The 14,122-nt window shown below is 47.7% G+C and overlaps 1 protein-coding gene across 1 annotated transcript in view; it reads left to right on the top strand.

Moving 5' to 3' along the window:
• The window catches only part of GPC3 (glypican 3), a 192,103-nt gene extending 182,653 nt beyond the window's left edge, over positions 1 to 9,450 (top strand). The window contains exon 8 of the mRNA XM_061598743.1: positions 9,247 to 9,450. Within this exon, the coding sequence (XP_061454727.1) occupies positions 9,247 to 9,416 (170 nt within the window). The 3' untranslated portion in view covers positions 9,417 to 9,450. The remainder of the gene's footprint in view (positions 1 to 9,246) is intronic.
• Positions 9,451 to 14,122: the final 4,672 nt, after the last annotated feature.

The following is a 14,122-nucleotide window of genomic DNA, read 5'->3' as shown; positions in this document are numbered from 1 at the left end:
GCTGGCCTTGGCTGCTGCACATCTAAGTAGCCTAAAACAACATTAAAAATAAGCACGCATGAACACACAGAGGATAGTAGAATTTTTTTTTATCCATAAGATTAACAGAATGGCATAACACCCCACCCCCAGCAATGATGATACCCCAAAACACATATTTTTGTATATATATATTGCTTCCAGCTCTTTTCTCCTTCCACTCCTGTCAATTTTTATACAATTGTTTTCTCCACCCTGTCTCTCTCCACCTCCTCCCTCGTCGCCTCCTAAGCACCCACAGAGCATGAAGGAAGAGCAACGCTGCACAGAAGCCCAATTTGAAGCACATGATTTTTATTCACAAATCAGAGGAGCAGAAGACTTCCCTTGCTCCTCCCCCAAGTAATGCGCAAAAGTAATGCTGGAAACATTACAATTATGCCTCAAAAGTAATGAAGTTACTACTCGTTCTATTACCAGCAAAAAGTAATGAAGTTGCCCACTCGTTACTCAAAAAAGTAATAAATTACAAGTAATTCGTTACTTGTAACTAGTTACTTCCAAGCTCTGATGGAAAGCAAAAGCTTTACCCAATACTTGCTGATGTTGGTATGGCCAGCGCCTGGGGCGGCTTGCTTTCCCCCCTTGTGCTGTTCTGGCCTGGAGGGGGAGTCCACGGGGCACAGCAGGGCAAGGCAGGCCACATGTCCACCAAGGGCTGGAGGTGAACTGAGCAGCCTTCTGAGCTGCTGCCTCCATCCCACCTTTCCTAGGCCCCATCCCCTTCGTTGGAGAAGCACCATCGATTACTGGGAGGGCACCTGCTGTGCAAGTAGAAAGTCCTAGGTTCAACCTAAATTGTGTTTTTAAATGGTTTTTTTTTTAAATGTGTTTTTAAATTTGTATATTTGTTTTTAATGTTTTTAAAAGCACTTCCAGCATAAGATCCTATGCATTCGCCGGGACTTAGATTCCCATTTTATGACAGTCAGTCCTACTGAGGTGTCCGGAGCACAGTCTAGTCATGTTTTGTTGGATGAGTTTCAGTCGGTTCAGTTCGAGGACGTGGACAAGGTGCTTGGACAGGTACGTGCAACCACTTCGGTACTGGATCCTTGCCCCTCTTGGCTTATAAAAACTAGCAAGGATGAAACAGCTGGCTGGGCCAAGGAAGTGATAAATGCCTCTTTGCGAGAGGGAGTGGTCCCTGGCTGTTTGAAAGAAGCGGCGGTGAGACCACTCCTGAAAAAACCTTCCTTGGACCCAGAAGACTTTAACAGCTATAGACCAGTGGCGAATGTTCCATTCTTGGGCAAGATCTTGGAACGAGTGGTTGCTGACCAGCTCCAGGCACTATTGGATGAAACCGATTATCTAGACCCATTTCAGTCGGGTTTCAGGCCCGGTTTCGGCACTGAGACGGCCTTGGTCGCCCTGTGTGATGACCTTTGTCGGGAGAGAGACAGAGAGAGTGTAACTCTGTTGATTCTCCTTGATCTCTCAGCGGCTTTTGATACCATCGACCATGGCATCCTTCTGGAGAGACTCGCGGAGTTGGGTGTTGGAGGCACTGCTTGGCAGTGGTTCTGCTCCTACTTGGCGGGCCGTCTCCAGAAGATAATACTTGGGGAACATTGCTCAACACCGTGGGTTCTCCAGTATGGGGTCCCGCAGGGTTCGGTTCTGTCTCCCATGCTTTTTAACATCTATATGAAGCCGTTGGGTGCAGTCATCCGGAGTTTTGGAGTGCGTTGTCATCAGTATGCTGATGACACGCAGCTCTACTTCTCCTTTTCATCTTCTTCAGGTGAGGCGGTCGATGTGCTGAACCGTTGCCTGGACACGACAATGGACTGGATGAGAACTAACAAGCTGAGACTCAATCCTGATAAGACTGAGATGCTGCTGGTGGATGGTTTCTCTGGTCAGATGGTGGATACATACCCTGTCCTGGACGGGGTTACACTCCCCCTAAAGGACCGGGTTTGGAGCTTGGGAGTCGTTCTAAGGGTGCTGGGGATTTGGAGCTCTGTGAGGGGAAAACCACAGTCCCCGGGATTCTTTGGGGGAAGTCATGTGCTTTATATGTGCATTGGATGTGCTTTACGTGTCTGGTGTGGATCTGCCCTTTCTCTCTGTCTGGGTGAGAAGCAGCTTTTTTCACTTTTTCACAATCAGCCGTGAGGAACACTCCTTTTAAATAGGAGTGGGGAGAGGCGCAACCACAAAATCGCAGGGATGCTCTCTGAGTCCATGTTGCTTGGCCACAATGCGACTCGACATGCAACTGGCACAGAACAGCGTTGCTTACGCCCTGCTGTTAGGCAAGGAGGGAGGTTGCCCCAGCTCCAGGAAGGCACACCCAAGTGCAAGGCTGTGAACAGCTTAGGAGAACAAAATAGCTTCCCCCAGGAATAAAGGGCACCTTGTAGGCAGAGCCATGGAAGTGCATGCACACCGCCACCCAGCAGGAGTCTTCTGTGACATATTTATTTCATTTATTTCTTCAGTTTATATCTTGCCCTTCCTCCCAGGAGGACCTCAGGACAACAAACCAAAACGCTAAAAGCACTCGAAAACATCTTAAGAACAAAAGACTTCAAAACATATGAAAACAAAACATCTTTAAAAACATATTAAAACTTCTTTAAAAAAAAACTTTAAAAAAATCTTAAAAAGCAATTCCAGCACAGACACAGACTGGGATGAGGTCTCTACTTAAAAGGCTTGTTGAAAGTAGAAGGTCTTTAGTAGGCGCCAAAAAGATAACTGAGATGGCGCCTGTCTAAAATTTAAAGGGAGGGAATTCCAAAGGGTAGGTGCCACTACACTAAAGGTCCATTTCCTATGTTGTGCGGAACGGACCTCCTGATGAAATGGTATCTGCAGGAGGCCCTCACCTGCAGAGCGCAGTGATTGACTGGGGATATAAGGGGTGAGATGGTCTTTCAGGTAGAAACGTAGAAAGCTATGCAATGGAGGCTGGTCCGCTAGGGGCTCTGCCCCACTCAGCCGTTCTCTGCCTTCCCTACAAGCCATCCCAGGGGCTGGCATCGGCTGCCAGCTTCCTGCTCCTCCTCCCTCTCAGTGTTGCCCATGGACTACCCAGCAGGGAGGAGGAGCAGGAGGAAGGGGACAAGACTAGAATGAGCTGTCATTGGCTCTGGCTGCACCCACTTGGCCTCCCTGCCTTCCACCCCACCAGTCTCAGTGGGCAGCAGCCATTGCTGGATGAAAGGTGAGTGCTACCCAGTAGCCCTCTGTGAGATTGCCAGGCAGAGTCCGATGAAATAGAAAGAGCTCTACTTGGAGCTTGTGTTGCTAAATGATTACCTTTGCACTCCCCCCCTCCCCGCCTGCCTTCCTGTGAATAGCGGCTTTGTTTTATTCTGCACTTGCTGCCTTATCTGTTGCCTTACAGTTGGGAGGGGCAGAGCACATGCTTTGCATGCAGAAGGTTCCATGCTCAAACCCTGGATGCATCTCCACTTAAAAGGGTCAGGTAGCCGTTGATGGGCAAAGATCCTTCTCTGCCAAGATCCTGGAGAGCAGCCGCCTGTCAGGACAGATAATTACTGGCCAGGACCGACAAATAGTTTGAGGTCGCTTCCTATGTATGTTTGTTTCTTCCTTACATTTATATCTCACCTTTTTTTCCTCCAAGGAGCACAAGGTGGTGTACTTGGTTCTCCCCCTCTGCCTTTGATCCTTACAACAACCCTTTGAGGTAGGTTAGGCTGAGAGGCAATGAATGGCCCAGCGAGCGTCATGGCTAAGTGGGGATTCAAACCCTGGCCTCCCAGGTCATAGTCCAGCACCTTAACCATGACACCACGCTGGCTCTCGTTTTTATACAGTGGTCTGTTGCTGAATTGGCTCTCTTACAATCAATAGTTCCCTAATGTTGTGCCTTTTCATTAAAGTTGTTGTTTTACTGTTGCAGTTGTCTGTCTGTATTGGTGGCAAGTTGGGCTATAACTGTTGTCAATAAATGAAGGGGAGAAGGAAACGGTCACTGGGGGGACTACAGAGCTCTCCCTCTCCATCCCTTCTCCCAACCACAAATGTAGGCCTGTAGAACCCATAGCGGCAGGCCTCTTCGTTGTACTGCCGGATTGGGAGTTGGTGGGGATGGGGGCGTCAGCCATGCTTGGGGTGGAAGTGAAGACAGGGAAGAACAACCCTGGGAGGGTTTGTTTGGCACATCTGAGACTCCAGGGATAATTCTCACCCACAACATTGGTGTGCTGTAGAATTATGGGGTCATAGAGAATTGGGAGGGACCTCAGGGGTCATCCAGTTCACCCCCTGTTGCATGCATGCTTTAGGGACAAGGATAGGTCCATTGCGGGGATTTGTTGCCAACTCCTAAGTTTGCCAAAGGGTTCCAGACCCCCCCCCTTTATTTGTTATTTCAATAAAAAGGCATAATTTGGGGCCGCCTTGTATTTTAATTTAGCTTTATAAATGGGAGTACTGAAAATTAAATATTTAGCACGTATGAAGTGCAGAGGGACTTCATGCTCTGTATTTGGATTTGCAAATTTCCTCTTGAGGTAGGTAGTATTAATGTTCCCAGTTGAAACCTGAGGTGGGTAGCCCCCCAGTTGCCACCAGCTGCATTCTTGGTTAAACCAAACCAGGGTCCAACTCCATGTTTGGTTCAGCAAGGCCGTGCCAGCTTTTCCCGCCCCATCAGCGGCTGCACCAGTCCCTTGTTTGTGCTGGTCATTTGACTTCACCCTCCCCATCTCTCCCAACTCCCTGGTGAGCATTCGGCCAACCCGGTCCCACGATGGTTGCAGGTGCCAAAGAAGAAAGATTTCTCCCGCCTGTCCTTTTCCCTTTGTGCTCATGGCAGAGGCTCAGGTTACAGGAGAGGCGCAGGAGTTGCTCAGTCCAGCCCTCTGTCCAGCCTTCAGGCCATGTGCCGGACTGAGCTTCAGAGGGCCTTCAGAGGGCCCAGAGACTTGGCAATGTCAGCGCATTCTCTGGTGTTGGCACCCAACAGTCCTTCACACACACGCCCCACTTCTCCAGTGGCTGGCTGGCTGGCTGGCTGATTATCTAGCATGACAGCATAGCCACTCTCCTTCAGCTTGCAAAGTATGATTCCTGTTGTTTGCTCAAGGGCTGGCTTTTCATGGCAGCCCAAACAGGATGATGGGGGTTGGGGGGAGAGAGGACGCCAGGGAGAGGGAAAGTCCCTGCTTGCAAACCATATTCTATCCACGGGGTTTATTTTTATATAATACGTATAAATTAATTTATTGATTGGTAAGATTTCTTGCCCACCCTTCACTATAAAATCCCAGGGCAGTTTACAACAATAAAATACACCATTATAAAAACAGATAAAATCGTTACCATTGTAAAACACGTCAAAGCCATTCCACATGGAATAAAGCAATGCCAGCATTCCAAGCACCTCCCGGCTCCCCTCTCTTGTTGGCCACGCAGGTGTGTCGTCATCCAGGGTAGTATATCCATTACTTTTTTGAGAGCAGGGTCCCAGCCAGGTCCTTATGCATGAGCCAATCAGCATGAAAGGGGAGCTTGTTGGCCACTGAGAAGAGTCCTAGTCCTTTCCTGCTGACTGGAGCCAATCAGAGTGAAAGGAGGTGAGTCAGCCACTGAGAAGACTCTTCTCAGTAGCTAACACACTCCGTTATAGTCTTAGTATGGCAGCCAAAAATAATTTGCCACTACACTGCTGTTGCTATGAGTTTCTTCCTTTCCCTCCCCTTGCCCCGACCATTTGAAATCCGTTGTGATGTTCAAACTGGGAACTGTGCTTAGTTTTAACTAGGGTTTATCTGAGCAAGGCAGAATTATAAACCATGTACAAATGTGCCTGCTGCAATATGCGAAGCTGCTTTGCCCGCCCGCAAGTCAGTCTCCCTTCTCTTTCCGGCTTTGGCATGACTTTCATTGTCCTTGCAGCAGCTTCCAGACATGTAGGCGGCCTGCACAAGAGGGCTGGTTGGCCATGGCTCGTACCTGAAAAGATGGTGCCAAGCGAGATGAGAGGCATAATTCAAATTGTGTTTCCCTGGCAGAATGTCCCCCCCCCAACCTCTCCCCCCCGTTTCTTGTTGACATGGAAAGTGCATATTTGAGGGCTTACAGCTGCTGGTCGCTGTCATTCCTGTTGCAAGTTGAAGCAAGACCAGAAGATCTTTGTGTTTGATGTGCTACCAGTTTAGAAAACAAAACAAAAATCCAAGCTCACCACTAGAAGGGAGCTCCCTCTCTCTCTCTCTCTCTCTCTCTCTCTCTCTCACACACACACACACACACACACACACACACACACAGAGAGAGAGAGAGAGAGAGAGAGAGAGAGAGAGAGAGAGAAGGAGTGGTTGTGTGCTGGTGCTTTCACAAGAAAAGCTGAGGGTGCAAAGCGACACCTCTGCCCCCTTCCTCATATGCCTGCTGTTTGCAAGGCAGGGAGGGGGCGGGGGGGGGCAGAGCTCCTACACCAGGATGCCAGCAGAGCTTACGATTATTATTGTAAAAGGATTATCTAACTGAAGGACAAAAGGACAAGGCTGGAGTGTAAGAGAAGTGGGGTTGAGGGAAAGTAATTAGCCCAGGTTGTTGAAAATGCCCCCTGGATATAGCTGGCCCAGTTCAGCACTGGAGCTGATTTTGGGATGCTGCCTGGAAGAGTTGAGGAGGCGTGGGGAGGGCGGGAGACGGGGAGGGACTCTTGGCAGTTCCCAAGGATTTAATTGAGAACTGGCTTTGTGGCAGGAATTTGTGCACCACAGAGAAGACGTTGAGAGCTGCTTGCAAAGCAGTTGGGTTCCCTGTGTGTGTGGCTTGCAGGCCGTCTGCGCTCTGGAGTGAACGTGCCATGTGGTGTGGTCAGAATTTGCAAGTGTCTGTGCAGAGGTGGCGCTCCTCAAAGGAAGCCTGTTTTGTGGTGATTTTTGCTGAGGTGAACAGAGAGAATCATTATGAACATCCCGTGAGGTATCTGGAGTCGTCCAACTCTTCATTTCCTCTCCTCCCCCCACCCCCAATCCTTCACTTCCCAACACCTCAGGCTTCTCCTTAAATGAAAGAGAGTGTTGAAAAAGCCCAGGGAGATCACGGACTGCCTCTCCCAGACTGCAAAGGGCCTGTCACTAGCCAGAGAGCAATCTTGCATTGCCCAGAAAGCCAATTCTTTGCGAGGAGAGGGAAAAGGAGCATGTCGTCAACGGCTGCAGCTGCTGGCCTGTCTCCAAGCCCAGTTCCAAGGGAGTGTCGCTCAGTGGTATAGGGCTGGAGGAGAAATTCAACGCACCTAAAGGCAAATCTTCCTAATTTGCACTTTCCAAAATGATAGGCGAACCAAAACAGCCATCCGTTGAAATTTGTACTTCTCTGCAGTTTGCAATGAAGTTCTCAAGACACGCAATGTGTACAAAAATGCCCATACTGAAATAAAGTGTCCATAAGAATGCATATATTAGTGGAAATGGTATACAAAAATGCATTATAGGAAGGAAAATGGGTTTGCAAGAATGGGTACATTTGGCAAAATTGCATAGAAAAATGTGCATTTAGGAGAAATGCTGACAGTTTTCATGAGGACTTTTTTTTGTGTAATGCAAACTGGTGTGGAAATGTGGAGAGTGGCGCTTAAGCCTGGAAAAATGGGGAACTGAAATGGATGGGTGCTTGGCAGAGCACCTGCTTGGCATGTAGAAGGCCCCCAGTTCCGTCCCTGACATCTCCAGGTAGGGCTGGAAAAGACTCCCTGCCTGAAACTTTGGAGAGCCAACTGCCAGTCTGCGTAGGCAGTCCTGAGACAGGTGGACCAATGGCCTGACACCTTTTAAGGCAGGTTCCAATTCAAAGGGCCAGTTCTTACCTCTCTCAAATGCTAAGCCACTGGGAACCCAGGTACCTGAAAGGCCATTGTCACCTGTACCAGCATCAAGCTCATCCTCAGAGGTCCATCTCTGGGGAATTCAGGGGTGTTGTCATCGTCCAGGGTCCCAGGGGGTCTTAAACCCCTTACTTTTTTGGGAGCAGGGCCCCTATGCCTTCAGTGTCCTTTCTTGCTGATTGGAGCCAGAGTGAAAGGAGAGAAGTTGGTCACTGAGAAGACTCTTCTCAATAGCTAGCACATTCCCCTTTAGTCTTAGTATAGCAACCGAAAAGGGAAACTCAGCAAAGGGAGCTCCTTATCTTACAGCATCTTAGTTCATTTGTCCATGTAGGTTGCACAGAAAGTAGCGGGTCTAGGCAACACGGGGAGAAGTGCATTGATTGCTGCAATGCATCACTACAGAAAAGTACTCCTAATAAAGTAAGAGACTGAAAGCTCATTTAATTGTGTAATCTTAGAAGGGGGAGTGGCTGTGAGGGGGTGTGGTGTGACTGTCATGAAGGGACCCTGCACTTCTGAATTTGCCACTACGCTAATGCTGAGATTGCCTCCCTCCCCACCTTCAGGAAGTCAGATGGGTGATGATGCCTGGCAACTCCTGAAACAACACTGCTGCCCCTGGGTACAGTAGGGGAAGCTGTCCCACTGCCAGTAAGGAAGGAGCAGCCACCTTCCAGTCTATTCAGCTTTTGTACATGGAATGGGGAATTGCACATGCATCACAAGAAGAATCCTCTTGGGTCAGACCAAAAGGTCCATCTGGCCCAACGTCCCATTTACAGCAGCGTAAATGGGCACAAACTAAAGGCCACAAAACCAAAATATGAAGGCAATAGCCCATCCACCACCTCCCACTGTGTGTGTCCCCAGCCACTGATGCTTAGGGGTCTGCTGCCTCTTCATAAGAAACACATGTAGAGCCCTGTGGCTGGATCAGGCTGAAAGGCACCCACTTAGTCCAGCATCCTGTTCTCACGGGAGCCAACCAGATACCCAAATGGGAAGCCCGAAAGCAGCACCCGACCTCAGTAGCACTCTCCCTGCTTGTGATTTCCTAGTAACTTTGATTTGGACTCCTGCATTCAGCAGGGGGTTGGACTGGATGGCCTTATAGGCCCCTTCCAACTCTACTGTTCTGTGATTCTAACCGGCCTTTAGAGGTACACTGCCTCTGACAGGGGAGAGAGAACATAACCATTGCGGCTAGTAGCCATTGATAGCCTTTTCCACCATGCATTTGTCTAAACCTCTTTTAAAGCCATCCAAGTGGGTGGCCATCACAACAAACTGTCCTCTATGGATTTGTCAAATCCTCTTTTTAAGCCACTAGTTGGTAGATTCCAGTTCATAATCAAGTTGCTTGTCTGCCTTTGTTCTAGAGCTGGCGTATGACCTGGACACAGATGAGATCCCTTCAAACAGGCAGGTTTTGAATCAACAAAGCAAAGAGGCTTCAGCGATTCACAACCTTGGACCAGGCAACGTGATGCCAAATCTTGACCTCCTGGCCACTGTTTTAACAGGATCACTTCTTCTGTTGGCCAAATGACTGGGACTGTCTGCTGCCCGTAGCCTTGCTTGAATCTGCGATGTCTTGTGAAGATTCTTCGCAAACTCTTTTCTCCTCCCAAGGCATGTGGAAAGAGCAACTTCAAATAAGTTTCATTTTTAAAAATAAAATACTTATTACACCAGGGAGGGACTCGGTTTAGATTTAGTGAACAAGATAAAACTCTTGCATTTTGGAGAAAACTTGTTTAATTATAAGAGTAAAAACAAAGCAAAAGCTCAGTTTGCATCCCTTAAGAAGTTTATGAAGATGGACATTTTTTCACTGTTGTTTAAAGCAACTATGTTGTTTCATCTTGAGTTAATTGGAATGGGCATGAAATGTTTTGCTCTGAGGGCTGGACCTTGGCATTGTATGATCAACACTTACAGCAAGATTGGCACAAAGGGGGCCACCTGGATTGAGTGTATGCTGATTTTTAACCCTTGGTTGTGGTTATTTATGTGCTGCATATGCAAATGTTGGAGAAAAAATGTTTCAGCCCACTGTAAGGTTTCCTAGACATCCCCCTGAATGGCAAAACATGCCCACGCTTCCTGGCAGAGGTGGGTGGAGTCAGGTAAGAAACGGTTGGGAATTAATGCAATGCCTAGCCTTGTGAACTGACTTGCATTGGTGGAAGGTAGGGGCCACACTGGAGCAGGGGTGTAGTCATCCAGGGTCTTTGGGGGTCTTAGACCCTTTACTTGTTTGGAAGCAGGGTCCCAACAGGGTCCCTATGCCATCCTATGAGTCAATCAGCATTAAAGGGGAGTGAGTTAGCCACTGAGAAGGGTCTTCTAGCATGCATCCTTGTCCTTTCCTGATAGTTGGAGCCAGTCGGAGTGAAAGTAGGTGAGTCATGCACTGAGAAGACTCTCTTCAGTAGCTAGCACTCTTCCCTTTTATGCTGATTGGCTCCTAGGAACGTCTGTTGTTGTGGGAGAAGGCATTAACAAGAATCTCATTCTAACCTAGCAGCAGCAGTAAAAAAAAAAAGTATGTGTGTGTGACTGTGACTATCATGAAAGGACGCTGCACTTCTGAATTTGCCACTACACTCCTGCTCTGGAGCTACTGCCAGGCTTTAGGAAGATGCACCAAATCCTTTCCAGAGAATAAAGAAGGGCAAGCATGTTGTTTTTAATAAATTTCTAAAAAAGCAACAACCTTATAAATAGTGTTTTGTTTCTCTGTTCAGAGGTTGTGTTTTTAGGCTGGGGAAGTGGGCATCTCGGGTGCCGTGATGGACCCCAGGTTTGCTGCTTTGGGTTTATAATATGCTTTTAAAATGCGATGGACTGGAGGCACTCAGAATGTTGTTGGATTACAACTCCCATTGTCCTGACCATTGGCCAAGGGTTGGCTGGGGGAGCCCAAGAATATATGCAGGGCCGCTCCCCGTGCTATAAGGGGGCAAACAACAAGCCAAAGCACGTTTGCAGATACCAATTCAGTTGACTCAGCTGTCCATCTGTCCTGGGTCTCACTTATCAGGAATTGGTTGGACAAGCTCTGTTTCTGAAGCTCTTTCAGTGAAATTCTCGTTTGTAATGGTGACATCTCACATCACCTGACGCACAGGCATGCCCACCCCACTTTTTGGCAAAGAACCCTGCATGCATTACTCACAGAAAGGTATTTCGTTTTAACACAACTCCACCCAGAGCCACTAGAATGTTGGGGGGGGGCGGGGAAGAGAAAAGAGAGCAATATCATACTTTTTTGGAGGGGGGAGGGGTGTTGTTTTTAACTAGCCAAAATGGTGTGGGCAGCTTTCCTCTGTAAAAAGGGATTGCTGGAATGTCTGGAAACAAAACCTCTCTTTCTGTGTGGTTGGGACGCGTCCCTGAAAGAGACAGAAATAAAATGCTTGAGTAAGGCAAAATGTGAGGAACGGCAGGTTTTAAAACAAGCTAGTGAGGGACCTGGGAGACCAGGGTTCAAATCCCCACTCAGCCACGAACCTCACTGGGTGACCTTGGGCTAGTCACTGTCTCTCAGCCTAACCTACAGGTGGTTGTGAGGATAAAATTGGGAAGGGGAGCACCATGTTTGTACACCACCTTGAGCTCCTTGGAGGAAAGGTGAGATATAAATGTAATAATAATAATAACAACAGCCCTTTCTGGCTGTCACTTGCCAGAAACAAGTATTCAGAGGTAGACTGCTTCTGAACATGGGGTCTCCATCCATATGTAACCTTTGTGACTAATAGCCATTGGCAGACATCTTCTCCACTATGAATTTAACTAATCTCCTCTTAAGGGCCTCCAATCAAGCTAAGTCGCTATCCCATCTTATAGCATCAAGTTCCAAAAGATAAGCGTGTGCCATGTGAAGAAGTCCTTTGTCTCTCCAGACTGCAGATTGTGTCCAGTATAATTTGAGGAGCTGGTGTTGAGCTTCAAAGCTGTGGTGACCCACAGTGTTTCGGGGGGGGGGCTGTGTTTGTTTTGTTTTGCTTTAAATTCCCTCCTCCCATCACTTTTCTCTACAGCGGGGAGACCTGGGGCTGAGGCTTTCAATGCAAGCCATGGAAACCATGCACTAATGGTTAAGAAAACTACTTCAGAGCATGTCCAGAGTCTATTTTCCACACCAGTGAGTGACAGCCCATGCCTGCACTAGGGATGGGTGAGAAGTTTGATTCAGTTCGCATTTCAAGCCGAATTTATCAAATTCGCACTTTGCAAAACAGTATGAGAATCAAAACACAGCCAGCGCTTATTCATATTTTGCAATGCAGTTCGCAAACCAATGTTTACCAGAATGGATCTATTAGGGGAAAGTGTGAATAAAAATAAATATTTGCGTGAAAATAACATGCATAAAAGCATTATATGATGAGAAATGGCTTGCAAAAGTGTGTGCATTACTCAAAACCCACTGCAAGAATGTGTTTATTAAGAGACTTTTCATGAGGATTTTTTTTTTAATCACAGATTGCTGTGGAAATACGGAGAACTGAATTTAACGTTGGAAAAATGAGAAACTGAGAGAACCAAAATTGGCAGGTATTTCCATCCCTAGCCTACACCCATCCAGAGTGAGGGGGCGGGAAGTGCATGTGGCTTTCAGGGGTGCTTGAAGCAGAGCCACAGTGAAAGAGTTGTTTTCCCTTTCAAGAAAAGTTCGGGCCTCTGCCATGATTTTTCAGCTTTTTAAAAAAAGTGTCTAGTCCTCATACATACAAAGGCATAACGATAATATGCAGGCAGGTATTTTATAGGACTTGCTCTGACCTTTATTTTTGTATAGGTTAGAGCCACTGATCTGGAGAACTTGCCTTGCATGCAGAAAGCCCCAGGTTCAGTCCCCATCATTTGTAGGTAGAGGAGGGAGAAAACCCTGCCTGAAATCCTGGAGAGCTGCTGCCAGCCAGTGTAGACACCTCTGAGCTAGATGGACCAATGGTCTAAGGCAGCCTCCTATGTTTCTGGCCAATGAATTCAATGGCTCTGGGGTGATTGGGAAGCACTGGGGCAGTGTCTTAAAATTAAACTTTTAAAGCAATTTCAAACATACTCGGGTTTTAATGGCAAGTAGTTCTGCTGCTTGTATTGGACTCACCACAGCCAGAGCTTGCCACCCCCACCCTGTGTCAACTGGGGATTAGAGCAGACCAGCACCGGATCCTTCTTCACTCCCTGATGTGTCCACATGTGAACTTGTTTCTGCAGAGCTGGCTGCCTTGTAGTAAAAATAAGCCAAAAGCAAACTCCTCTCCAAAGAGCTAGAAATGTGGGATCCCAGAGGCCGGATTAGGCTCCCTGTTTTACTCGGGCAGACAATGGATGAGGGGCTGTCCTCATCCAATTTTGCGATGGACTTCCAAGACAGATTGCTTTGGACCATGACCAAAGCTTTGAAAGCCGCAGGTGCCGACGAGAAGGTAGGTTTATTGAGACGTGAAGGACAGCTGAGCTTGGAACACCTTCCTGTCTGATGAGTGCGATCCAGACAATGTAGAAAAAGAAGCTGGCTGTCCATTTGGTCTGGCAGAGTAGCATCGGTTCATCTTCAAGGCAGGGCGCCTTTCTCTGTGTTGTCACCTCAGACACAAGCCTTCGGGCTCTCGGCGAGGAGGGGGGTCCTGTCCTTAACGCCTCCCTGCGCCTTCTGTTGCCTGTCCCCCATGCTGCTGGAGGGGGCTCTGTTACATTGTTTTGATGTTATGTAAGGCCCTAAATGTACTTTTTGTTTTCCTCCAAGAAGCTCAAGGTAGTCACGTGGTTCTCCCTCTCCCCATTGCATCAACAATCCTGTGAGATAGGCCAGGCTGAGAGAGAGTGACTGACCCAAGGTCACCCATTGAGCTTCATGGCTGAGTGGGGAATTGAACTCTGGTCTCCCAGGTCCTAGTCCAACACTCTAACCACTAACACCACACTGGCTCTCATGGTAGTGGTACATAGTAACAAGTCTAGAGATGGTTCCTTGTCCACCAAGGAGACAACAGGGGCTAAAACTAGGGAGACATTATTGAAGAGAGTTGCTTTATGCAGCAGAGTTCATTGGAGATACAAAAGAATATGAAAGAGAGTGGTATTTATCTTAAACAAAATAAACTCATTTTATTAATAAAGTACATATGCACAGGAAAGCCGAATCATCTACCCTAACTGAATTCAAAAGGGTAACGAGAGGGAGAATTGTGGGAAGACGTGATGATAGCCCTGAGAATATCAGTCTAACCAATCAGA

The sequence above is a fragment of the Rhineura floridana genome, chromosome 16 (genome assembly GCF_030035675.1).
Source record: "Rhineura floridana isolate rRhiFlo1 chromosome 16, rRhiFlo1.hap2, whole genome shotgun sequence".
NCBI classification, from domain to species: Eukaryota; Metazoa; Chordata; class Lepidosauria; order Squamata; family Rhineuridae; genus Rhineura; species Rhineura floridana.
Note: the sequence above shows the minus strand (reverse complement) of the source record. Positions and strands in the feature narration are given on the sequence as shown.